Below are 26147 nucleotides of genomic sequence, written 5' to 3' on the forward strand. Positions count from 1 at the left end.
TCGGTTTTTGAATTTCAAATATAATTGTAAATTATTCCTTTCTCTCAGACCTCACTCCTCAGGAGATCCTGTCCAGCAGGTTAAGATTGTAATCTCTTTGCTGCGAGGTGACCCTCAAAATTGGGCATTTTCATTGGCACCAGGGGATCCTGCGTTGCTCAATGTGGATGCGTTTTTCCTGGCTTTAGGGTTGCTTTATGAGGAACCTAATTTGGAGATTCAAGCTGAAAAAGCTTTGATAGCCCTATCTCAAGGGCAAGATGAAGCGGAGATATACTGCCAAAAATTTCGTAGGTGGTCTGTGCTTACTCAGTGGAATGAGTGCGCCTTAGCGGCAAATTTCAGAGAGGGCCTTTCTGATGCCGTTAAAGATGTTATGGTCCGGTTCCCTGCGCCTACAGGTCTGAATGAGTCCATGACAATGGCAATTCAGATTGATCGGCGTTTGCGGGAGCGCAAACCCGTGCACCATTTGGCGGTATCTTCTGAAGAGACGCCAGAGAAAATGCAATGTGACAGAATTATGTCCAGAAGCGAGCGGCAGAATTATAGGCGTAAAAATGGGTTATGCTTCTATTGTGGTGATTCTGCTCATGTTATATCGGCATGCTCTAAGCGTACTAGGAAGGTTGACAAGTCCATTTCAATTGGCACTTTACAGTCCAAATTTATTTTGTCTGTAACCTTGATTTGTTCATTATCAGTTATTACCGTGGATGCCTATGTGGACTCTGGCGCCGCTCTGAGTCTTATGGACTGGTCCTTTGCCAGGCGCTGTGGGTTTGATTTAGAGCCTCTGGAAGTCCCTATACCTCTGAAGGGTATTGATTCTACACCTTTGGCTTGTAATAAACCACAGTTCTGGACGCAAGTGACTATGCGTATGACTCCAGACCATCAGGAGGTGATTCGCTTCCTTGTGTTGTACAATTTACATGATGTTTTGGTGCTTGGATTACCATGGTTACAGTCTCATAACCCAGTCCTTGACTGGAAGGCTATGTCTGTGTTAAGCTGGGGATGTCGGGGGGCTCATGGGGACACTCCTATGGTGTCCATTTCGTCATCTATTCCATCTGAGATTCCGGCATTTTTGTCTGATTATCGTGATATTTTTGAAGAGCCTAAGATTGGTTCACTCCCTCCTCACAGGGATTGTGATTGCGCCATAGATCTGATTCCTGGCAGTAAATTTCCAAAGGGTCGTTTGTTTAACCTATCTATACCTGAACGTGCTGCTATGCGCGAGTATATTAAGGAGTCTCTGGAAAAGGGACATATTCGTCCTTCTTCATCACCTTTAGGAGCCGGTTTTTTCTTTGTCTCTAAAAAGGATGGCTCTCTGAGGCCTTGTATTGATTATCGTCTCCTGAATAAAATTACAGTCAAATATCAGTATCCGTTGCCTTTGCTGACTGATTTGTTTGCTCGCATAAGGGGGGCTAAGTGGTTCTCTAAGATTGATCTTCGTGGGGCGTATAATTTGGTGCGAATTAAGCAGGGGGATGAGTGGAAGACCGCATTTAATACGCCTGAGGGCCATTTTGAGTATTTGGTAATGCCTTTCGGCCTTTCTAATGCACCTTCTGTCTTTCAGTCCTTAGTGCATGATATTTTCCGTGAATGTTTGGATAAATTTATGATTGTGTACTTGGATGATATTTTGATTTTTTCTGATGACTGGGAGTCTCATGTTCAGCAGGTCAGGAGGGTTTTTCAGGTTTTGCGGGAGAATTCTTTGTGTGTAAAGGGTTCAAAGTGTGTTTTTGGGGTTCAAAAAATTTCATTTTTGGGGTATATTTTTTCCCCTTCTTCTATTGAGATGGACCCTGTCAAGGTTCGGGCTATTTACGACTGGACGCAGCCTACTTCTCTGAAGAGTCTCCAGAAATTCTTGGGCTTTGCTAATTTTTATTGTCGATTTATAGCTGGTTTTTCTGGCGTTGCTAAACCTCTGACGGATTTGACTAAAAAGGGTGCTGATGTTGCCAATTGGTCCCCTGCTGCCGTGGAGGCCTTTCGGGAGCTTAAGCGCCGCTTTTTGTCTGCCCCTGTGTTGCGCCAGCCTGATGTCTCTCTTCCCTTTCAGGTTGAGGTCGATGCTTCCGAGATCGGAGCGGGGGCGGTTTTGTCGCAGAAAAGTTCCGACTGCTCAGTGATGAGACCTTGTGCGTTCTTTTCGCGAAAATTTTCGGCCGCCGAGCGAAACTATGATGTTGGTAATCGGGAGCTTTTGGACATGAAGTGGGTATTTGAGGAGTGGCGTCATTGGCTTGAGGGTGCCAGACATCAGGTGGTAGTTTTGACTGATCACAAGAATTTAATTTATTTGGAGTCTGCCAGGCGCCTGAATCCTAGACAGGCACGTTGGTCGTTGTTCTTTTCCCGGTTTAATTTTGTGGTCTCGTACTTACCGGGTTCTAGGAATGTGAAAGCAGATGCTCTTTCTAGGAGTTTTGAGCCTGACTCTCCTGGGAATTCTGAACCTGCTGGTGTCCTTAAGGATGGAGTGGTTTTGTCTGCTGTCTCTCCAGATTTGCGACGTGCTTTGCAAGAATTTCAGGCGGATAGACCTGATCGTTGTCCGTCTGGTAGACTGTTTGTTCCTGACGAGTGGACCACTAGAGTCATCTCGGAAGTTCATTCTTCTACTCTGGCAGGTCATCCGGGAATTTTTGGCACCAGAGATTTGGTGGCTAGATCCTTCTGGTGGCCTTCCCTGTCTCGAGATGTGCGTGTTTTTGTGCAGTCTTGCGATGTGTGTGCTCGGGCCAAGCCTTGTTGTTCTAGGGCTAGTGGGTTGTTGTTGCCCTTGCCTATTCCGAAGAGGCCTTGGACGCACATCTCTATGGACTTTATCTCGGATCTCCCTGTTTCTCAGAAGATGTCTGTCATCTGGGTGGTGTGTGACCGTTTTTCTAAAATGGTTCATTTGGTGCCATTGCCTAAGTTGCCTTCCTCATCTGAGTTGGTCCCTCTGTTTTTTCAAAATGTGGTTCGCTTGCATGGTATTCCGGAAAACATCGTTTCTGACAGGGGTACCCAGTTCGTGTCTAGATTTTGGCGGGCAGTCTGTGCCAGGTTGGGCATTGATTTGTCCTTTTCGTCTGCATTCCATCCTCAGACCAGTGGCCAGACGGAGCGAACTAATCAAACTTTGGAGACTTATTTGAGGTGTTTTGTGTCTGCGGATCAGGATGATTGGGTTGCCTTTCTGCCGTTGGCGGAGTTTGCTCTTAATAATCGGGCTAGTTCTGCCACTTTGGTTTCTCCTTTCTTTTGCAATTCAGGGTTTCATCCGCGTTTTTCATCTGGTCAGGTTGAATCTTCGGATTGTCCTGGAGTGGATGCGGTGGTGGATCGGTTGCATCGGATTTGGGGACAAGTGGTGGATAATTTGGAATTGTCCCAGGAGAGGACTCAGCAGTTTGCTAACCGTCGTCGTCGTGTTGGTCCCCACCTTCGCGTTGGGGACTTGGTGTGGTTGTCTTCCCGTTTTGTCCCTATGAGGGTTTCTTCTCCCAAATTTAAGCCTCGGTTCATCGGTCCTTATAGGATTTTGGAGATTCTTAACCCTGTTTCCTTTCGTTTGGACCTCCCGGCATCTTTCGCTATCCATAATGTGTTCCATCGGTCGTTGTTGCGGAGATATGAGGTACCGGTGGTTCCTTCTACTGAACCTCCTGCTCCTGTGCTGGTGGAGGGTGAATTGGAGTACGTCGTAGAGAAGATCTTGGACTCCCGTATTTCCAGACGGAGACTTCAATATCTGGTTAAATGGAAAGGCTATGGTCAGGAAGATAATTCTTGGGTAACTGCCTCTGATGTTCATGCCTCGGATTTGGTTCGTGCCTTTCATAGGGCTCATCCAGATCGCCCTGGCGGTTCTTGTGAGGGTTCGGTGCCCCCTCCTTAAGGGGAGGGTACTGTTGTGTATCCGCTTTTTGGGCTCCCCTGGTGGTTGCTGGTGGTACTGGTGACTTGTTTGCACTTTGCTGCTTCTGTTCACCTGCTTCCATCAGTGTTTGGGAGTTTCCTATTTAGCCTTGCTCTCCAGTCATTTCCTTGCCGGTCAGCATTGTAACCAGAGCCTTCGGTTGCATGTTCCTGCTACTAGTCTGCTGATCAGCTAAGTGGACTTTGTCCTTTTGTTTTGTACCTTTTGTCCAGTTTGCAGTTTTTGTAATTCTCTGTAGCTGGAAGCTCTTGCGGGCTGAAATTGCCACTCCTGTGTCATGAGTTGACACAGGAGTCTTAAAGTAATTTCAGGATGGTTTTTGAAAGGGTTTCAGTTGACCGTGAAGTCCTCTTTTGTATCCTTCTGCTATCTAGTAAGTGGACCTCTCTTTGCTAAATCTACTTTCATACTGTGTATGTCTTTTCCTCTTAATTCACCGTTATTACATGTGGGGGGCTGCTATCATCTTTTGGGGTATTTCCCTAGAGGTAAGCCAGGTCTGTTTCTTCCTCTACCAGGCGTAGTTAGTCCTCCGGCTGGCGCGTGGCATATAGGAAGCCGTAGGTATGCTCCCTGGCTACTGTTAGTTGTGTGGTAGATTTAGCTCACGGTCAACTCGAGTTTCCATCACCCGAGAGCTCGTTCGTTACTTATATGTTTCTTACGTTCCCTTGCCATTGGGAACCATGACAGATGTCCTAATAAGGGCACACTTTTCGCTATACTAGCTTATTTTGTTGAATTCTGCACCGTAAATTTCTATAAAAATTGTGGTATGTGCTAGAGACATGCATAGACTTTTCTGTGCATAAGAGCCCCCAATTTTTTTTTTGCTGTTTGCACAAACATTAGAAGGTGGAGACAATTTAGTGAACATCTGAGTGTGGGCACTGACCCTGCCACTTACTTGATAGTACATCCAGCATCTTATGTATTACGAGATAAGCCTTTTTCAGGTTTTTTAGATATTCTGTCATTTTTTTTGTGTGTGTGTGTTTTTCTGTGTCACATCCTTTGGTATGTTAGGGTGACTTAGGGACCTTAGGGACTCCGACGTTGAACGGGGGGCGCCATGTCGTCAACAACTAGGGTGCCAACCTCTGCAGACGGGTAGGGCCTCATTAGGGCCTACTAGGGTGACATTAGTCCCCCTTTTTCTCTCTTACATATGTTAATTATATTGAGTCATTTGATTTTTTTGTTACTATATGTGAGTGTTATTTATGTCACCCGGTATTGGATTTTTTAACTATATGAATAAAAGGTATATTTTAGAGGGTTTTTTCTTTTGTTGTGGTGTTCAAACTGAGTGGGAAACCCCTATATTTTCTTTTGAAGGTGTCTTTTGACCAGGGCTGTGGACTTAGTAAGCCAAACCTCCGACTCCTCAATTTCCATGACACCGACTCCACCAAAATGGGCTCTGACTCAGACTCGAACTCCACAACCCTGACAGGGCTGTAGAGTCGATAAGCCAAACCTCCGACTCCTCAATTTCCATGACACCGACTCTGATTCCACCAAAATGGGCTCCAAATCCGACTCCACAGCCCTGCTGGTGACCACTCTTGGCTTCATGGCTAGGCCACTATTGCATCAGAAATACTGACGCCAATCCCCAGTTTTAGACAGTTTTCTACCCCGATATTTTCTGTACAGGTACAAATATACAGAGTTGACAACATTTATGACACACATGGCACAAGATCATGGAACTGTATTAATAATTCAGTGCTTTAATATATGTACATTACAATTTGTAAAAAATGTATATATTTTTTAAATACAGCATTACAGATAGACTTTGCAAAAACCAAAAGTACCAAAGCCAGAATAAATATGCAAAAAGTTGTTAAATGTTTGCAAATGTCACAAAACAGGTATCCAGTCTTGGATAAATTTCCCCATATGGTTCTAGGGGAAAAAAAAAGTAGACCCTTATTACTGATTCTGGAAACCCTTCTATATGTTGGTTATTAGGCCATGTGATTCATCATAACTCCATTGATCAGGGCGAAGTTTTACTTGGCGTCAGGTCATTTGTGATGTGTACTGTCATGTAGTTGAATTTACAGTCATGGCCGAATTTTTCCAGAGAATGAAATATTTCTCCCAGAAAATGATTGCAATGATACATGTTTTGTTAGACACGTTTATTTCCATTGTGTGTATTGGAAGAACACAAAAAAAAAAACAGAAAACAGGCACATTGGTCATAATTACACACAAAAACCCCAAAATGGACAAGGCAAAATTGTTGCCACCCTAAACTTAATATTTGGTTGCACACCCTTTGGAATAAATAAGTGCAATCAATCGCTTCCTATAACCATCAACAAGCTTCTTACACCTCTCAATTGGAATTTTGTAAACTGCTCCACTAGAATGATGTGCTTTACCAAAAAGCTTTATCTTGATCTCATCTGTCCACAAGATGCTTTCTCAGAAGGATTCTGACTCACTCACATTTTGGTAAACTGCAGTCTAGCTTCTTTATGTCTCTGTGTCAGCAGTGGGATAATCTTGGGTCTCCTGCCATAGCGTTTCATTTCATTCAAATGTCGACAGTTTGCACTGACACTGATGCACCCTGTGCCTGCAGGACAGCTTGAATTTCTTTGGAACTTGATTGCGGCTGGTTATCCTCCATCCACACTATCCTGCATTCCAACCTTTCATCAATTTTTCTCTGCCGTCCATGTCCAGGGAGATTAGCTACAGTGCCATGGGTTGTAATCTTCTTGACTATGTTGCACACCGTGGATAAAGGAACATCAAGATCTCTGGAGATGGACTTGTAATCTTGAGATAGTTGATATTGTTCAACAATTTTGGTTCTCAAGTCCTCAGACAGTTCTCTTCTCCTCTTTCTGTTCTCCATGCTTAGTGTGGCCCACACAAACACACAATGCAAAGATTGAGTCAACTTCTCTCCTTTTTATCTGATTTCAGGTGTAATTTTCATATAGTCCACACCTGTTACTTGCCACAGGTGAGTTTTAAGGAGCATCGCATGCTTGAAACAAAGTTGTTTACCCATAATTTTGGAGAGCTGCCAATTTTCTCAGGCCCATTTTGGGGGGTTTGTGTGAAATTATGTCCAATTAGCTTTTTTTCCCCCTGTTTTTTTTGTGTTGTCCCAATACACACAAAGGAAATAAACATGTGTAATTGTAATAATTTTCTGTGAGAAATACTTCATTTTCTGGAATAATTTCAAGAATGCAAACACCTTTGGCCAGGACTGTATGTGGACGTATCATCAAATTCAAGGATATTTTACTTTTGCTTTATTATATATGGCATCATACAGAATATAGGGAAAAAGTTTTAGCAGAAGCCTTCAGTACTTGCCTACTATGCACACACCATCTTGGAAACATGCACAGGATATGTTGTGCTCAACACCGAAAAAATCTCCTTCTGGGTAGGGAGGGTGGGAAGCCCTCATTATATGTACCTGGTCACCGTCCTTCGCTCTATAGCACAGGGATGTAGCTAGGATGAGGCTGATTTGGCATGTGCCTGATGGGGCTCATATTGCATTGAAGACAGCCCAGTCGTACGGGGAGCGTAGTGGTAAGTCTGAACTACTCTAATCTAAAAGCACTGGGGAGACGAGGAGCAGACTAAAAGGTGGTCTCATATTTGATCTTCAGGAGCACAGCGCTCGCCTGCCTCCCGGCTTCCTGCCTGCTGGGGAGTGGTGAGCTTCTGAAGTTTGACCGTTCAGGCCAGTGTCATGACTATGATGCTGGTCCGAACTGTGTGCTCTCCCATGCTGTCAGCAGAGGAGGGTTTGCCTCTGTAGCAAAAGCCGAGCATAGGGGCAACAAATGCTGGTCTGATCCAGCTTTCCTGCCAGGGCTTGCAAGCTGTATGAACTCCAGCACTCCTCGCGTAAGAAACCGGCTACTGCAAAGGTGTCCTTTAACTTACACAACGAGCTGTAAACTATGAAATTAAGAATCTGTTCAATCTTGAGAATTGAAAAATGTTTTAATAAGTAAATTGAAAAGTTGCTTGTTTTTATAAGAAGATTAAACGTTTTTCTATTCAACCTCTGGTCTCCATACATTAGTTAACTGTCAGACGAACAATTATTCAGTTGAAAGTTATCTTTTTCTCCTCCTCCATACACATGGACGCTCGGTTTGGCGGAGCACTCCGATGTTCTCTATGAGAGGAGCAGCTGTCAGACTCCTCTAGCAGCTGCTTATCATAGAATGGTAGAGTTGGAAGGGACCTCCAGGGTCATTGTGTTCAAACCCCTCATCAATGCAGGATCACTAAACCATCTCAGACAGATGTCTGTCCGGCCTCTGTTTGAGGACTTCCATTGAAGGAGAACTCCCCACCTCTCATGGCAGCCTGATCCACTCATTGATCACACTCAAAAAGTTTGTTTCTAATATCTAATTATCTTCTCCCTTTCAGTTTCATTCATTTTATCCCTGCCAAACAAATTGGTAGACCATTGGAAATCCCATGGACGGATTCTTCACTCATTGATAACACCTGTCGGGGTAGTGTCGGGACCCTCCATACACATTACACTGTCCACCGATATTGGCAGTTTTGTCCAATGTGTGTGGGCGCCTTTAAGTGCTCTAGTTTTTGCACAACTACAACTCCCAGCATGATGTTCTAGGAGTTTTTCAACAGCTGGAGAACTAAAGGCCAGAGATCACTCATGTCACGTAATCTTTTCCAACAGTGACCAAAATCCTCAGTAAAATCCCCTCTGTTGTAAGTAAATGGGAAGATGGAATAATAATCTAAATAGCGAAAATGTATATTATACATGTTATATAATCCTAAACCTAATAACTGGCCCCATTATTATAGCTATATGCAAAAACAATAGTCAAGTAAATATAAAAACTGGAGACGTCACAAGGAGAACATATAAATTAAACCTAGAGGGTATTGTACCATTATGTGAGACCAAGCACAATATACTCATACAAAGAAAACTAGGAATATGTATTCTACATACAAACATTAAAATACTGTGCATTTTTCCACTTTCCAGTACTTATACATAAAAATATTAAATATCCGACTGAAGTGCATAGCAGTTAATGACCCTATGGGTAAGTTCTCACAGAGTCTATTAGCTGAGTCTTTGGAGCAGAAACTCTCCAACCAAAACTTGTGGGGTTTTTTAGTTTTGACTCCAAAAAATCTCAGACCCCAATTCATCATTTGTATATTTTTAAGTCGCTTTTTTGTCTCGTGGTATTAGTTGACATTTTTTGGAGCCAAATTCTTCAAACTGGCTTACACGGTTCATGAATTTAGCGCAAAGTCAAAAATTGTCTTTTTTCTGTCTCAAACTGTTTTTACGACTTTTTTGGCGCCAAGAGTTGTACCTTTTGCAAAATGGCGCAAAAATTTGTGGCAAAATACTGGCACACTCAATAATACACCAGGGGGGATCTGAAGTGGCTGTGACTTTTTAAAAAGTCGAAATTAATAAATCCAAGTGAAAACATTTGGAATCACTAAATTCCACCCAAAGAAGAAAACAAAAAAAAAAAGACCTAAAACAGTTGCAGATACTACAGGGTACAAAGAAAAAAGGCAAAAAACACACAAAGCTAGACAAAAATAATGAGCAAAGACAATGATGAATCAGGGCCCATGTGTGATCACACCCTAAGGCTATGTGAAGACAGAGTTTTTGGAGAAATTTATTATTCTTTATGGAGTTGTTTTGAAGAGTTTTTTAAGACTTTTGGAAAAAGATTTCTTCCTGAAGTATTTTTGTTTTGCAGCCCTTTGATTGGAGAGTGTCTAGTTGGGAGCAGATTCCATCAGAAGCCACTTCAGAGAAGTGACATGCACTTTTTTTTGCAACAAGCATTTTTCAAAGCCCCAAGGGAAGAAAATCAAATGCATAAAACACTGAACTTATGAACAGTAAAGCAGTTTTACATTACAAATAAGAACCTTTCAAGCTTTTCTTGGAGTGGATCTTCACCAAAAGCTCTGAATTCACATAGGCTAAAAGAATCAGGACTGTTTTACAGTTCCCGAAAGTCAATATGAAGAGCTGTCATATGTTTAATAAGAAAAAAATATATACACTGTAATAATGCTTTAATCCAGCCAACCGGCCTTTATCATAAAGCTCCTTTGTTTGGCGTGGACTACTTGATGTTTTTCCAAAGTATCCTTCCGATAAAATCTTTTCCTACACAGACTGCACTCAAAGGGTCTCTCTCCCGTGTGAGCTCGCTTGTGACGCAGAAGACCATAGTTATGGCTGAAGGTTTTGTGACAATGGTCACATCTGAACGGTCTTACACCTAAGTGTGTTTTCTTATGTTTATAGAGACTGGACCGATTTCGGAAACTTTTCGGACAGATGTCGCATGAAAATGGCCTTTCTCCTGTGTCTGGCATATTGTCTTCATTGTCTTCATAAAGGTAGGCTTGGTCCGTGAAATCACTTTGGATCTCGTCACAAGAATATTGCTTTTCGCTTTGGTGAACCTTCTGGTGCAGTGCGAGGTAGGGAAGTCTCGGGAAGCCATGTTCACCATCCAGAGAGTTATAGCGGTCTTGCCGGTGGATTTTCCGATGTCGGCTAAGACTTGATTTGCAGAGAAAACTTTTGCCACACTCAGTGCATGGATAAACTCTTTGTTTGGAAAACTTACCCAGAATACATTTATTTATAGGAGATTCCACAAAATCATCATTTTGCTGTTCGCTTGTGTCCTGACTGTGAAAGTCTGCTAAGATGGAAAAAAAAAAAGAGAAGACTCGTAATAAGCAGCTGCATATCATAAAACTGTGTAATAAGACATTAATTCAAAGGCATATCAAGGTCACTAGAACATTTTCTAAAACAATTTGGTCCCAGATCTCAGGAACTCCTACGATACTCAGTCATATTCTAAAGTCTATGTCATGAAAGACCAATCAGATGTTATAAAAGGAGCATTTCATTTTTTCATCCCAAGATCTTTGTCTGGTTGACCATGTTTTCACTGCCGATTTGCCAAAAGGCTGAATGAAGCTTGGTCATTTGCTTTTTATCCCCATAGATTTGAATGGAGAGGCGTCCACCTCTTCATACAGTCTGCGACTGGATAAGGCCACCATTAGCCATCTCACAAAGCGGGTGTAGAAGAAACTCCTAGTGGACATTTATGATTGTTATGGTGGAAACCACTCCAATTTAGAAGTTTCTGGGATACAGATTACGGCGGGTAGGAATAGAAGAAATACAGGAGTGTGATTTCCGACAATCTCCAAGGGTTTCATGGAGTGTTTGTATATTTTATACCCGTCATGAATATAGGCGTTCTGTACATTAATTTAGGTTTTTCATACATGATACTAAACAGAATACGGTAATTCCTAGCTGCATAATAAGTTAAAAACACTCCTTGTGCCCACCCTCAACAATTCTTTGTTTCAGCGTTCTGCTGAGAACTACCACACTGTAGAGCCAAATTCACACAAGCGTATAAAAAAAATGGTCCCATTTTCATCCAGAAAAAAAGGACGATTTTTCATCTGTATTGCTATTGTTTTGTTTTTTGCACACCTATTGACTAGGTTGGTCTTATCTAAAACACGGAGAAGACTAACGCATGCGGCGACTTCTTTTCACGAGCAGATTCGGTCCGTGCAAATAATAAAATGATCATTTGGACAGCCCCATTGGATAATATTCATCATCTGCTTTCATGGACAGCATTCGGACTGAAAATATAGTAAATGTAGCTTAACTGTGCGATTTGGCAGGCCTAAAGACATTAACCCCTTACTCTATGATATATTTTGTTGATATGCCCAAAATGTCTAAGATAGGAGGCCAACTCAGTTTCTCTAATCCCAGCCAATAAGTTCTTGCTGGAGAGAGTCATTTCTGGTCACATACTTGCCCTGCAATGGCCGATCAGACCTGAAGGTCCACGGTGTGGCAGCTGATCTTACAAAGCGGCTCACCATTCTAGGTCAAGGTCATAAGGCCTCCTTCACACGTCTGTATAAAACACGTATGTGAAAAAACAGTACCGGAGTGTTTTCCATCAGTGTGTCATTCGTGTGTTCGTTTTTACCATTAGTGTGGTCATCAGTGTTTTGCCAGTACGGATAAAGAAAGAAATAATTTACAAAGTTTCTCCTAAACTTTGCAATGTTAACTATGGACGCACTCAGATCGCACATTGATGCCATCCATGTGCTGTATGTGTTTTCCATGGACCCTTGTCATATCTGCTGCAGGAAAAAATAGGACATTTCTCCATGTGTTTTGCACGTACACACGATCCATAAAAACACGGATGTGTGCATAGCACCATAAGCTATAGTGTGTCAGGACTCTGAACATTTTTTACCTTTTGGGCATTACTGCCCTTTTCCAAGATGGCGTCTTTGGTCTCATGTGCACTGTGTCTTACAGCTATAAAACTCCACCCCAGCCTTCAGTCTGTGAAAGAGTATTCTGCCTTGCATCCAGCTCCTGACCTCTGATTACTCCCAGGCTATATACCTGCTCCTGTGAACCTGTGTGGTGATCCTGCTACTCTGCTCAGAGTTCCTGCTGCATACACCAGTTCCAGTAATCCTCCTTCATCTGCTGCTTGTATTTACTTACATCTGCATTTGCTGGACATGTAAGCGTTTGCTGCTCTGCAAAAACCTGAGACTATTAACCAGGCCTCCCTGGTTGAGCTAAGATATTATTTGAACTGCCTTATAAGCTTATCTGTGTTTGGACTAAGACAAGGATCTATTCGTGTCAAGTATCCTCAAGAATAACTGTGCTTCATAGACTTTCTGCTTGATTGCATTTTCCTCTGAAGTTTCCCATATACTGCTAAGCTGCGTTTAATATTTACACCAAGTGTTGTGGACTTGAGTTTCTCTCTGCACCTGTTTGAATCACCGTGTGATAATATAGACTTTACCACTTATAAAACTGTGTCCTGTAGTTGTCTTGTTCCACGCAAAGAGTCTCCTGAGTTATCCCCTATAATTATTACAGGATACTCTAGCCGTAAAAAAAAAAAAAAAAAAAAGGAGACTGCTGGAACAATGACTGCAGAAAGCAGACTAGAGCAGGTGTTTTCCATAATTAGATCACTGCAGAAAGATGTGGAAGGTCTGCAAAAGAAGTTTGGAAGCTTTGAACTCAATCAACAAGTGTTTGGACAGACTTTGCAGGACTTGAGCAACCACATGGCAGCCCAGGAAAACAAACTTGCTGGCATAGAGTCCCAGTATGGACGGGCTTTTCAGGACATAAGCACGCAAATAGATGCACAAGTGACCTTACCCTCTGGGCAACCACCACCAGCTAGCCCACCTAAGTTGCCCCCATTCAGATTTAATGGTATTCGCGCCAAATTTCGTGGCTTTGTGAATCAATGTATGCTATATTTTGATGTGCATGCTGACCGTTTTCCTACTGATAGATCCAAAGTATTGAGTGTAATAATGCTGCTGACCGCACGAGCGCTCGCCTGGGCCAATCCGATGATTGAGTCTCGTGACCCACGGTCAAATAACTTGGATGATTTCTTGGCCGCTATGGCATTAATGTTTGATGACCCTAATCGCCGTGCAACCGCTGAATCTGCTTTGTTGTCTTTACGCCAGGCTAAACGTTCTGTTATTGAGTATGCCACTGAATTCAGGAGATTAGTGGTAGATACCAATTGGGACAGTTATGCACAATTGCCTATTTTTAAAAGGGGTCTGTCTAGTATTATAAAAGATGAACTAGCCCGCTCTGAGTCACCACAAGAGCTAGAGACATTTATACAGCATTGTGTGCGCATAGACATTCGCCTTACTGAGCGTAGGCAGGAAAAATTTGCTGCTTACAACCGTATTTCTAACTTTTCCCTTCCTTCCAAAGAGCCTGCAGGTAAAACCTCTCGGGAGGTGGAGGAGGTGCCCATGCAAATTGATTTCGTTCAGAGGTACGAGATCAATGAGCGCCGGGAGCATTGCCTTCGTGAAAGTCTATGTTTCTACTGCGGCCAGTCTGACCACTTCTTGATCAATTGTCCTAAGTGTCCTAGACGGCCTAACAAGGTGCTAGCAGCAGTAGGGGAGTATGACAACTGTGATGATGAATCTGACATCTCTGAATGTAGCCTGCCTTTAAACGCTGTATTCCATTCACTTTCTATGACTTCACCCCCCAAGGAGCTGAAGGAAAAGAACTCTCACTGTTCTCTCCCTATTAAGATCCTGTGTTCAGGACAGTGGATTTCCAGTGCAGCTATAATTGACTCTGGTGCAGGTGGCAATTTCATGGATATCGCATTTGCCAAGGAACATGGTATTGAAATTCAGCAAAGAGCCTCTCCAATTACCATGGAAACAGTGGATGTGTCACCTTTAATCTCTGGGCCTGTGGATCAGGAGACCGTACCCCTTGAAATTGTGTTGGAGCCTAATCATCAGGAGCAACTTTCTTTCTTGCTAATTTCTTCTCCTCATTTTCCTGTGATTTTAGGCATTCCTTGGTTGCGTTCTCAGAACCCAATTATGAACTGGGAGACCAAGGAGATTACCTTTCCAACAAGGAGCAACTCAGCGTTAACAGAAGCTGTCCCGGAGTCCACGGCTACGGAACCACATGTACAGGTATATACTTTACCTCCAGCATATAAAGAGTTCTCTGACATCTGTGACAAGAAGAATGCAGATCAGCTTCCTCCACACAGGCATTATGACTGTCCCATTGAGCTGCTTCCTGGGGCAGCTATTCCTTTTGGTAACGTATACCCTTTGGCGGCACCTGAGCTTCAAGCCTTAAAGGAGTATATTGATGAAAATCTGGCCAAAGGCTTCATACGTCCTTCTTCCTCACCAGCAGGGGCACCTATATTTTTTGTAAAAAAGAAGGATGGGACCCTGAGACCCTGTGTTGACTATCGGGAACTCAATAAGGTAACCGTACGAAACCGTTACCCTTTGCCTCTGATTCCCGAATTACTGGAAAGAGTTTGCCATGCTAAGGTGTTCTCTAAACTGGATCTTCGTGGGGCTTATAATTTGGTGCGTATTCGTCCAGGGGATGAGTGGAAGACAGCATTCAGATGCCGGTATGGACACTTTGAATCTCTTGTTATGCCCTTCGGGCTTTGTAACGCCCCTGCAACGTTTCAACACCTTGCTAATGACATTTTCAGAGATTTGTTGGACCAGTTTGTGGTGATCTATTTGGACGATATACTAATATTTTCTGACTCTCTACAGGAACATGAAGAACATGTCAAAACTGTTTTAAGACATCTGAAAGAGAACCATCTGTATATTAAGCCGGAGAAATGCGAGTTCCATCGTTCTGAGATACAGTTCTTAGGTTATATCATCTCTCCCCAGGGGCTGAACATGGAATCTGGTAAGATTCAGGCTATCCTTGACTGGCCGGTACCCAAGAACGTTAAGGAGGTCCAACATTTTATTGGTTTTGCAAATTTCTACAGAAGCTTCATTCGAAATTTTTCTGATATTGTCCGTCCCATTACTTCCTTGACAAAGAAGGAAAAGCCCTTTAAGTGGTCATCACAGGCTCAAGAATCTTTTGATCGGCTTAAGATCTGTTTCACATCAGCACCGCTGTTGATACACCCAGATCCAGCACTTTCATTCATTGTGGAGGTGGACGCTTCTGATAATGCTTTGGGGGCTATTCTCTCCCAAAGAACTGGAGAGAAGGGTCTGCTACATCCTTGTGCTTTCTTTTCCCATAGACTAACCTCAGCAGAGAATTACGACGTGGGAGACAAGGAATTGCTATTATTTCGGCTTTCAAAGAATAGAGGTATCATCTGCAAGGAGCTGCACAACAGATCATAGTGCTAACTGACCATCGCAATTTAGAGTTCCTTAAATCCGCTAGATGTCTTTCTCCTCGTCAGGCTCGTTGGAACTTATTTTTAAATCAATTTAACTTTCTTATCTCGTACCGTCCAGGTTCTCGTAATGGGAAGGCTGATGCTTTATCCCGAATCCATGCTGCGGATTCCGTACCTGGAGCCCCGTCCAAGACCATTCTATCTGATGCCAATTTCATCGGAGTTATCCACGATCAGGACTTGTGGAAGGAGTGCAGGGAGGCCTATGACGGTGATGTATTTCTGGCCAACCCACCTGTGGATATTAATCTTGTCTTTAAGGGTGGCATGTGGTTCAGAGATCAACGTATCTACGTCCCTGAGGTCGTCCGTCTGCATATCCTCAAGTTGGTACATGACTCCAAGTTGGCTGGTCACAGGGGGGTACAAAAGACACAAGAGTTCCTGAGCCGATTCTTCTGGTGGCCAACTTGCCTGAAGGATACCAAGGACTATGTTCTCTCTTGCAAGGTATGTGCCCATTACAAGACTCCTCATGTGGCACCTACGGGTCTTCTACAACCATTACCTGTTCCGTCCCGCCCCTTGGGGGTCTATATCAATGGACTTTATTGTGGAGCTGCCTACATCGGGGGGCATGAATACAATCATGGTGGTAGTTGATCGCCTGACTAAAGCTGCTCATTTTGTTCCATGCACCGGCCTCCCCTCAGCTAAAGATACAGTGAACTTGGTTATACAGAATGTCTTTCGGTTGCATGGGGTTCCGGATGAGATAATCTCTGACCGTGGAGTACAGTTCACTTCAAGATCCTGGAAGGGGTTTTGCTCTGCACTCAATATTAATGTCTGTCTCTCTTCCGCTTACCATCCCCAGACAAATGGTCAGACTGAGCGTACCAACCAGACGCTGGAACAATATCTAAGATGCTATGTCAGCCATCTCCAGGATGATTGGTTGGAGTTGCTGCCGTTAGCCGAATTTTCATATAATAATTCTCAGAGCGCCTCCACTAAATTTACACCTTTCTTTGCCAATCTGGGTTATCATCCGTGTATTTTACCTAGGTCTCCAATTAATTCTCCGGTTCCAGCAGTGGAGGAAAGGCTGACTGCGATGAGACAGAATCTGGAGGTTCTGAAGGAATCCCTGTCCACAGCTCAAGAACGTTATAAGAGATCGGCTGATAGATTCCGTAAACCTGCACCCATGTTCAACGTAGGAGATTCCGTGTGGTTAGCAACTAAGAATCTGAAGTTAAACGTTCCTTCACAAAAACTTGGACAGAAATTCATTGGCCCTTTCAAGATCAACGGTATTGTGAGCGCTGTGGCCTGCCGGTTGAAGCTGCCTAGGACTATGAAGGTACACCCAGTTTTTCATGTATCTTTATTAACCCCTTCATGACCCAGCCTATTTTGGCCTTAATGACCTTGCCGTTTTTTGCAATTCTGACCAGTGTCCCTTTATGAGGTAATAACTCAGGAACGCTTCAACGGATCCTAGCGATTCTGAGATTGTTTTTTCGTGACATATTGGGCTTCATGTTAGTGGTAAATTTAGGTCGATAATTTCTGAGTTTATTTGTGAAAAAAAAGGAAATTTGGCGAAAATTTTGAAAATTACGCAATTTTCACATTTTGAATTTTTATTCTGTTAAACCAGAGAGTTATGTGACACAAAATAGTTAATAAATAACGTTTCCCACATGTCTACTTTACATCAGCACAATTTTGGAAACAAATTTTTTTTTTTGCTAGGAAGTTATAAGGGTTAAAATTTGACCAGTGATTTCTCATTTTTACAACAAAATTTACAAAACCATTTTTTTTAGGGACCACCTCACATTTGAAGTCATTTGGAGGGTTCTATATGGCTGAAAATACCCAAAAGTGACACCATTCTAAAAACTGCACCCCTCAAGGTGCTCAAAACCACATTCAAGAAGTTTATTAACCCTTCAGGTGTTTCACAGCAGCAGAAGCAACATGGAAGTAAAAAATGAACATTTAACTTTTTAGTCACAAAAATGATCTTTTAGCAACAATTTTTTTATTTTCCCAAGGGTAAAAGGAGAAACTGGACCACGGACGTTGTTGTCCAATTTGTCCTGAGTACGCTGATACCTCATATGTGGGGGTAAACCACTGTTTGGGCGCACGGCAGGGCTCGGAAGGGAAGGAGCGCCATTTGACTTTATGAATGAAAAATTGGCTCCAATCTTTAGCGGACACCATGTCGCGTTTGGAGAGCCCCCGTGTGCCTAAACATTGGAGCTCCCCCACAAGTAACCCCATTTTGGAAACTAGACCCCCCAAGGAACTTATCTAGAAGCATAGTGAGCACTTTAAACCCCCAGGTGCTTCACAAATTGATCCGTAAAAATGAAAAAGTACTTTTTTTTCCCCAAAAAATTATTTTTGCCTCAATTTTTTCATTTTCACATGGGCAACAGGATAAAATGGATCCTAAATTTTGTCGGGCAATTTCTCCTGAGTACACCGATACCTCACATGTGGGGGTAAACCACTGTTTGGGCACATGGTAAGGCTCGGAAGGGAAGGAGCGCCATTTGACTTTTTGAATGAAAAATTATCTCCATCGTTAGCGGACACCATGTCGCTTTTGGAATGCCCCTGTGTGCCTAAACATTGGAGCTCCTCCACAAGTGACCCCATTTTGGAAACTAGACCCCCCAAGGAACTTATCTAGAGGCATAGTGAGCACTTTAAACCCCCAGGTGCTTCACAAATTGATCCGCAAAAATGAAAAAGTACTTTTTTTTCACACAAAATTTCTTTTAGCCTCAATTCTTTCATTTTCACATGGGCAACAGGATAAAATGGATCCTAAAATTTGTTGGGCAATTTCTCCTGAGTACGCCGATACCTCATATGTGGGGGTAAACCACTGTTTGGGTGCACGGCAAGGCTCGGAAGGGGAGGCGTGCCATTTGACTTTTTGAATGGAAAATTAGCTCCAATCGTTAGCGGACACCATGTCGCGTTTGGAGAGCTCCTGTGTGCCTAAACATTGGAGATCCCCTACAAGTGACCCCATTTTGGAAACTAGAGCCCCCAAGGAACTTATCTAGATGCATAGTGAGCACTTATAACCCCCAGTTGCTTCAAAGAAGTTTATAACGCAGAGCCGTGAAAATAAAAAATAATTTTTCTTTCCTCAAAAATGATTTTTAGCCCAGAATTTTTAATTTTCCCAAGGGTAATAGGAGAAATTGGACCCCAAATGTTGTTGTCCAGTTTGTCCTGAGTACGATGATACCCCATATGTGGGGGTAAACCACTGTTTGGGCGCACGGCAGGGCTCGGAAGGGAAGGCACGCCATTTGGCTTTTTGAATGGAAAATTAGCTCCAATCATTAGCGGACACCATGTCGCGTTTGGAGAGCCCCTGTGTGCCTAAACATTGGAGCTCCCGCACAAGTGACCCCATTTTGGAAACTAGACCTCCCAAGGAACTAACCTAGATGTGTGGTGAGCACTTTGAACCCCCAAGTGCTTCACAGAAGTTTATAACGCAGAGCCATGAAAATAAAAAATAATTTTTCTTTTCTCAAAAATGATTTTTTAGCCCACAATTTTTTATTTTCCCAAGGGTAACAGGAGAAATTGGACCCCAAAAGTTGTTGTCCAGTTTCTCCTGAGTACGCTGATACCCCATATGTGGGGGTAAACCACTGTTTTGGCACACGTCGGGGTTCGGAAGGGAAGTAGTGACGTTTTGAAATGCAGACTTTGATGGAATGCTCTGCGGGCGTCAGGTTGCTTTTGCAGAGCCCCTGATGTGCCTAAACAGTAGGAACTCCCCACAAGTGACTCCATTTTGGAAACTAGACCCCCAAGGGAACTTATCTAGATGTGTGGTGAGCACTTTGAACCCCCAAGTGCTTCACAGAAGTTTATAACGCAGAGCCGTGAAAATAATAAATGTGTTTCCTTTCCTCAAAAATATTTTTTTAGCCCAGAATTTTTTATTTTTGCAAGAGTAACAGGAGAAATTGGACCCAAAAGTTGTTGTCCAGTTTCTCCTGAGTACGCTGATACCCCATATATGGGGGTAAACCACTGTTTGGGCACATGCCGGGGCTCGGAAGGGAAGTAGTGACGTTTTGGAATGCAGACTTTGATGGAATGGTCTGCGGGCATCATGTTACGTTTGCAGAGCCCCTGATATGCCTAAACAGTAGAAACCCCCCACAAGTGACCCCATTTTGGAAACTAGACCCCCCCCAAGGAACTTATCTAGATGTGTGGTGAGCACGTTCAACCCCCAAGTGCTTCACAGAAGTTTACAACGCAGAGCCGTGAAAATAAAAAATCATTTTTCTTTCCTCAAAAAAGATGTTTTAGCAAGCAATTTGTTATTTTCACAAGGGTAACAGGAGAAATTGGGCCCCAATATTTGTTGCCCAGTTTGTTGTGAGTGTGCTGGTACCCCATATGTGGGGGTAAACCACTGTTTGGGCACACGTCAGGGCTCGGAAGGGAAGTAGTGACATTTGAAATGCAGACTTTGATGGAATGGTCTGCGGGCGTCACATTGCATTTGCAGAGCCCCTGATGTGCCTAAACAGTAGAAACACCCCACAAGTGACCCCATTTTGGAAACTAGACCCCCCCCAAGGAACTTATCTAGATGTGTGATGAGCACGTTCAACCCCCAAGTGCTTCACAGAAGTTTACAACGCAGAGCCGTGAAAATAAAAAATCATTTTTCTTTCCTCAAAAAAGATGTTTTAGCAAGCAATTTTTTATTTTCACAAGGGTAACAGGAGAAATTGGGCCCCAATATTTGTTGCCCAGTTTGTTGTGAGTGTGCTGGTACCCCATATGTGGGGGTAAACCACTGTTTGGGCATACGTCAGGGCTCGGAAGGGAAGTAGTGATATTTGAAATGCAGACTTTGATGGAATGGTCTGCGGGCGTCACATTGCATTTGCAGAGCCCCTGATGTGCCTAAACAGTACAAACACCCCACAAGTGACCCCATTTTGGAAACTAGACCCCCCCAAGGAACTTATCTAGATGTGTGATGAGCACGTTCAACCCCCAAGTGCTTCACAGAAGTTTACAACGCAGAGCCGTGAAAATAAAAAATAATTTTTCTTTCCTCAAAAAAGATGTTTTAGCAAGCAATTTTTTATTTTCACAAAGGTAACAGGAGAAATTGGGCCCCAATATTTGTTGCCCAGTTTGTTGTGAGTACGCTGATACCCCATATGTGGGGGTAAACCACTGTTTGGGCACACGTCAGGGCTCGGAAGGGAAGTAGTGACATTTGAAATGCAGACTTTGATGGAATGGTCTGCGGGCATCACGTTGCATTTGCAGAGCCCCTGATGTGCCTAAACAGTAGAAACACCCCACAAGTGACCCCATTTTGGAAACTAGACCCCCGAAGGAACTTATCTAGATGTGTGGTGAGCACTTTCAACCCCCAAGTGCTTCACAGAAGTTTATAACGCAGAGCCGTGAAAATAAAAAATAATTGTTCTTTCCTCAAAAATTATGTTTTAGCAAGTAATTTTTTATTTTTGCAAGGGTAACAGGAGAAATTGGACCCCAACAGTTGTTGCCCAGTTTGTCCTGAGTACGCTGGTACCCCAAATGTGGGGGTAAACCACTGTTTGGGCGCACGTCGGGGCTTGGAAGGGAGGGAGCACCATTTGACTTTTTGAACGCAAGATTGGCTGGAATCAATGGTGGCGCCATGTTGCGTTTGGAGACCCCTGATGTGCCTAAACAGTGGAAACCCCTCAATTCTAACTTCAACACTAACCCCAACACACCCCTAATCCTAATCCCAACTGTAGCCATAACCCTAATCACAACCCTAACCCCAACACACCCCTAACCACAACCCTAACCGCAACACACCCGCAACCCTAATTCCAACCCTAATCCTAACCCTAATCCCAACCCTAACCCTAATCCCAACCCTAACCACAACTGTAACCCCAACGCACCCCTAACCCTATCCGTAACCCTAACCACAAGCCTAATCTTAACCCTATTTCCAACCCTAGCCCTAATTCCAACCCTAACTCTAATTCCAACCCTAACCCTAAGGCTATGTGCCCACGTTGCGGATTCGTGTGAGATTTTTCCGCACGATTTTTGAAAAATCTGCAGGTAAAAGGCACTGCGTTTTACCTGCGGATTTACAGCAGATTTCCAGTGTTTTTTTGTGCGGATTTCACCTGCGGATTCCTATTGAGGAACAGGTGTAAAACGCTGCGGAATCCGCACAAAGAATTGACATGCTGCGGAAAATACAACGCAGCGTTTCTGCACGGAATTTTCCGCACCATGGGCACAGCGGATTTGGTTTTCCATAGGTGTACATGGTACTGTAAACCTGATGGAAAACTGGTACGAATTCGCAGCGGTCAATCCGCTGCGGATCCGCTGCGGATCCGCGGCCAATCCGCTGCAGATCCGCGGCCAATCTGCTGCGGATCCGCGGCCAATCCGCTGCGGATCCGCAGCCAAATCCGCACTGTGTGCACATGCCATAACCCTAACCCTACCCCTAACCGTAACCCTAACCCTACCCCTAACCCTAACCCTACCCCTAGTTCTAACCCTAGTTCTAACCCTAACCCTAGTGGAAAAAGAAAAAAAAATATTTTCTTTATTTTATTATTGTCCCTACCTATGGGGGTGATAAAGGGGGGGGTTTATTTATTATTTATTTTTTTTATTTTGATCGCTGTGATAGAACCTACCACAGCGATCAAAATGTACTTTGTAATGAATCTGCCGGCCGGCAGATTCGGCGGGCGCACTAAGCATGCGCCCGCCATTTTGGAAGATGGCGGCGCCCATGGAGGAGGCGGACGGGCACCGGGAGCCTCGGTAAGTATAAGGGGGGGGAGATCGGGGCACGGGGGGGGCGTCGGAGCACGGGGGGGTGACATAGGAGCACGGGGGGAGCGGACAGGAGGATGGGGGAGCGGAGCACAGGACGGAGGGGACTACGGGACAGATCGGTGGCTTGGGGGGGGCGATCGGTGGGGTGGGGGGGTCACTTCAGTATTTCCAGCCATGGCCGATGATATTGCAGCATCGGCCATGGCTGGATTGTAATATTTCACCAGTTTTTTAGGTGAAATATTACAAATCGCTCTGATTGGCAGTTTCACTTTCAACAGCCAATCAGAGCGATCGTAGCCACGGGGGGGTGAAGCCCCCCCTGGGCTGAAGTACCACTCCCCCTGTCCCTGCAGAACGGGTGAAATCGGAGTTAACCCTTTCACCCGCTCTGCAGCGACGCGATCATTCCATGACGCCACATAGGCGTCATGGGTCGGATTGGCACGGGTTTTCATGACGCCTACGTGGCGTCAAAGGTCGGGAAGGGGTTAAAGGGAACCTGTCACCCCGTTTTTTCCGTATGAGATAAAAATACTGTTAAATAGGGCCTGAGCTGTGCATTACAATAGTGTATTTTGTGGACCCCGATTCCCCACCTATGCTGCCGAAATACGTTACCAAAGTAGCCGTTTTCGCCTGTCAATCAGGCTGGTCTGCTCAGATGGGCGTGGTGTCTTCCCCCAGATCTTGCTTAGTTTTCCGTTGGTGGCGTAGTGGTTTGCTCATGCCCAAGTCCAGAATCCACTGCACAGGGGAGGGAAAAGAGCGCGATCTGCGCTATTCCCCTGGTGATCGGTGGGGCGGCCAACTTCCTGTGGCCGCGCGTGCGCAGATTGAGCGCTCTGCTGCCCGGGGCTTCAGGAAAATGGCCGCGGGATTCCGCGTGTGCGCAGATGGAGATCGCGGCGGCCATTTTCCTGAAGCAGAGATGCGAATTATTGTAATGCACAGCTCAGGCCCTATTTAACAGTATTTTTATCTCATACGGAAAAAACGGGGTGACAGGTTCCCTTTAAAGCCTGTATCTCCTAATACCTTCCAGGGACGTGTTGTGCCACCTCCGCAGCCTGTGGTGATTGATGGGCAAGAACAATTTGTGGTGGAGGAAATTATTGATTCCAGGATTCCAGGAATCGGCTCCAATATCTGATAAGATGGCAGGGATATCCCCCTGAGGAAGACTCTTGGGAACCTGTGGAAAACATCAATGCCCAACAGAAGATTTCTCGTTTTCATCAGAGATTCCCTGAGAAACCAGGTCCAGGATCGTCCTGAGGCCGCTGCTAAGGAGGGAGTAATGTCAGGACTCTGAACATTTTTTACCTTTTGTGCATTACTGCCCTTTTCCAAGATGGCGTCTTTGGTCTCATGTGCACTGTGTCTTCCTGCTATAAAACTCCACCCCAGCCTTCAGTCTGTGAAAGAGTATTCTGCCTTGCATCCAGCTCCTGACCTCTGATTACTCCCAGGCTATATACCTGCTCCTGTGAACCTGTGTGGTGATCCTGCTACTCTGCTCTGAGTTCCTTCTGCATACACCAGTTCCAATAATCCTCCTTCATCTGCTGCTCGTATTTACTTCCATCTGCATTTGCTGGACATCTAAGCGTTTGCTGCTCTGCAAAAACCTGAGACTATTAACCAGGCCTCCCTGGTTGAGCTAATATATTATTTGAACTGCCTTATAAGCTTATCTATCTGTGTTTGTACTAAGACAAGGATCTATTCGTGTCAAGTATCCTCAAGAATAAAGGCCCCGTCTCACATAGCGAGATCGCTAGCGAGATCGCTGCTGAGTCACAAGTTTTGTGACGCAACAGCGACCTCAGTAGCGATCTCGCTATGTGTGACACGTACCAGCGACCAGGCCCCTGCTGCGAGATCGCTGGTCGTGTCGGAATGGCCTGGACCTTTTTTTGATCGTTGAGGTCCCGCTGGGTAGCACACATCGCTGTGTTTGACACCTTACCAACGACCTCGTTGACGACTCAGACACTGAATCGTCATAATAGCTCCCATGTGACATCGTTGTACAGGTCGCTACAGGTCGCTGGTGAGATGTCAAACAGTGAGATCGCAGGAGCGATCGTTGGTAAGATCTCACTGTTTGACATCTCACCAGCGACCACATAGCGACGCAGCAACGATCCCTGACAGGTCGTATCGTTGTCGGGATCGCTTTAGCGTCGCTAAGTGAGACGGGGCCTTAACTGTGCTCCATAGACTTCTGCTTGATTGCATTTTCCTCTGAAGTTTCCCATATACTGCTAAGCTGCGTTTAATATTTACACCAAGTGTTGTGGACTTGAGTTTCTCTCTGCACCTGTTTAAATCACCGTGTGATACTATAGGCTTTACCACTTATAAAACTGTGTCCTGTAGTTGTCTTGTTCCACGCAAAGAGTCTCCTGAGTTATCCCCTATAATTATTACATAGTGGGTACGTGTGGGGTCTGTGAAATAATCGTGTGACACCACACGTACTGGAAACACGGATGTGTGAAGGAGGCCTGAAGCAAAGTTCTATATGGCATATAGACAGCGGTCGTCTTCATGAATCAATTCCTTTAAATGCAAGTTACTTACCTGTACTGTAATTATTTATCAACTCGTCCTCCTCATAGGGAACATCATCATCTTCTTCTTCCTCTTTAATCCTGATAGAGACTGAAACCAAAAGTGCATTCATAACCCTCTAAGAGAAGATCAAATAAGTATATAGAGAATGAATCTACCACCTAGTAATATCTGGGCCATTGCTACAAAGGTTGGGCAGCTTTTCACCGCACGCCTGCAAAATCCTATTCAACGTAAATAAAGTTATCAGTCTCTTGCTACTGATGGGAGAACCCCTTACCAAATGCAAAATTAAGACATGTGGCTGAGATAAGACAGATCCCTGCATCGTATGTAAAAGCACCGACCTGCTGGAAAGAGCTAGGTACCGCTATATATTTCTCAGTCGGCCCTTAGTTTTTCATGGTTTATGTGTGTAATACTACAAATATGTGGCAGCTGAAAACCTTCCCTGGTGATTACATCTGATCCCCAGGGTTGTCATGATAGGACGATCAGCTAAAAGTCTACACCCCAATGGTGCCTCTCTAGGAAGCTAATGATAGATGTGTACGGGAATATGTCACATCCACCTAAATACGGCTACCTGATTGGGACTAGAACAGGCTTTTCCCTGGGTTATGTGTTCCTGGTGTTGAAATAAGGTGACCCAGATTTAAGAAAAGTAGTTTAAGGCCCCTTTCACACATCAGTTTTTTACCATCAGTCGCAATCTGTCGAATTTTGAAAAAAACGGATCCAGCGACTGATGCCGCCGGATCTGTTTTTTTCTCATAGACTTGATGGATTGCGACGTATGGCCTCATGTTTCATCCGTCGTTCGGTAAGTAACATTTTTTTGTCTCCGTCGAAAAAACGGACAACAACGTATCCGT

At 44.2% G+C, this 26147-nt stretch overlaps 1 protein-coding gene across 2 annotated transcripts in view; it reads right to left on the bottom strand.

Annotated features, from left to right (window-relative positions):
* Window positions 1-5669: 5669 nt before the first annotated feature.
* LOC143764546 (zinc finger protein 90-like) overlaps window positions 5670-26147 on the bottom strand; it is a 28327-nt gene continuing 7849 nt past the window's right edge. Inside the window, exons 8-9 of one of the 2 annotated variants that reach the window (XM_077250197.1) lie at window positions 25282-25362; window positions 5670-10704 (exon numbers count right to left, since the gene is read on the bottom strand). In XM_077250197.1, the coding sequence (XP_077106312.1) occupies window positions 10064-10704; window positions 25282-25362 (722 nt within the window). In that variant the 3' untranslated portion in view covers window positions 5670-10063. The remainder of the gene's footprint in view (window positions 10705-25281; window positions 25363-26147) is intronic. The other variant, XM_077250198.1, reaches the window with a different exon arrangement.

The sequence above is a fragment of the Ranitomeya variabilis genome, chromosome 4 (assembly GCF_051348905.1).
Source record: "Ranitomeya variabilis isolate aRanVar5 chromosome 4, aRanVar5.hap1, whole genome shotgun sequence".
Classification (NCBI taxonomy): domain Eukaryota; kingdom Metazoa; phylum Chordata; class Amphibia; order Anura; family Dendrobatidae; genus Ranitomeya; species Ranitomeya variabilis.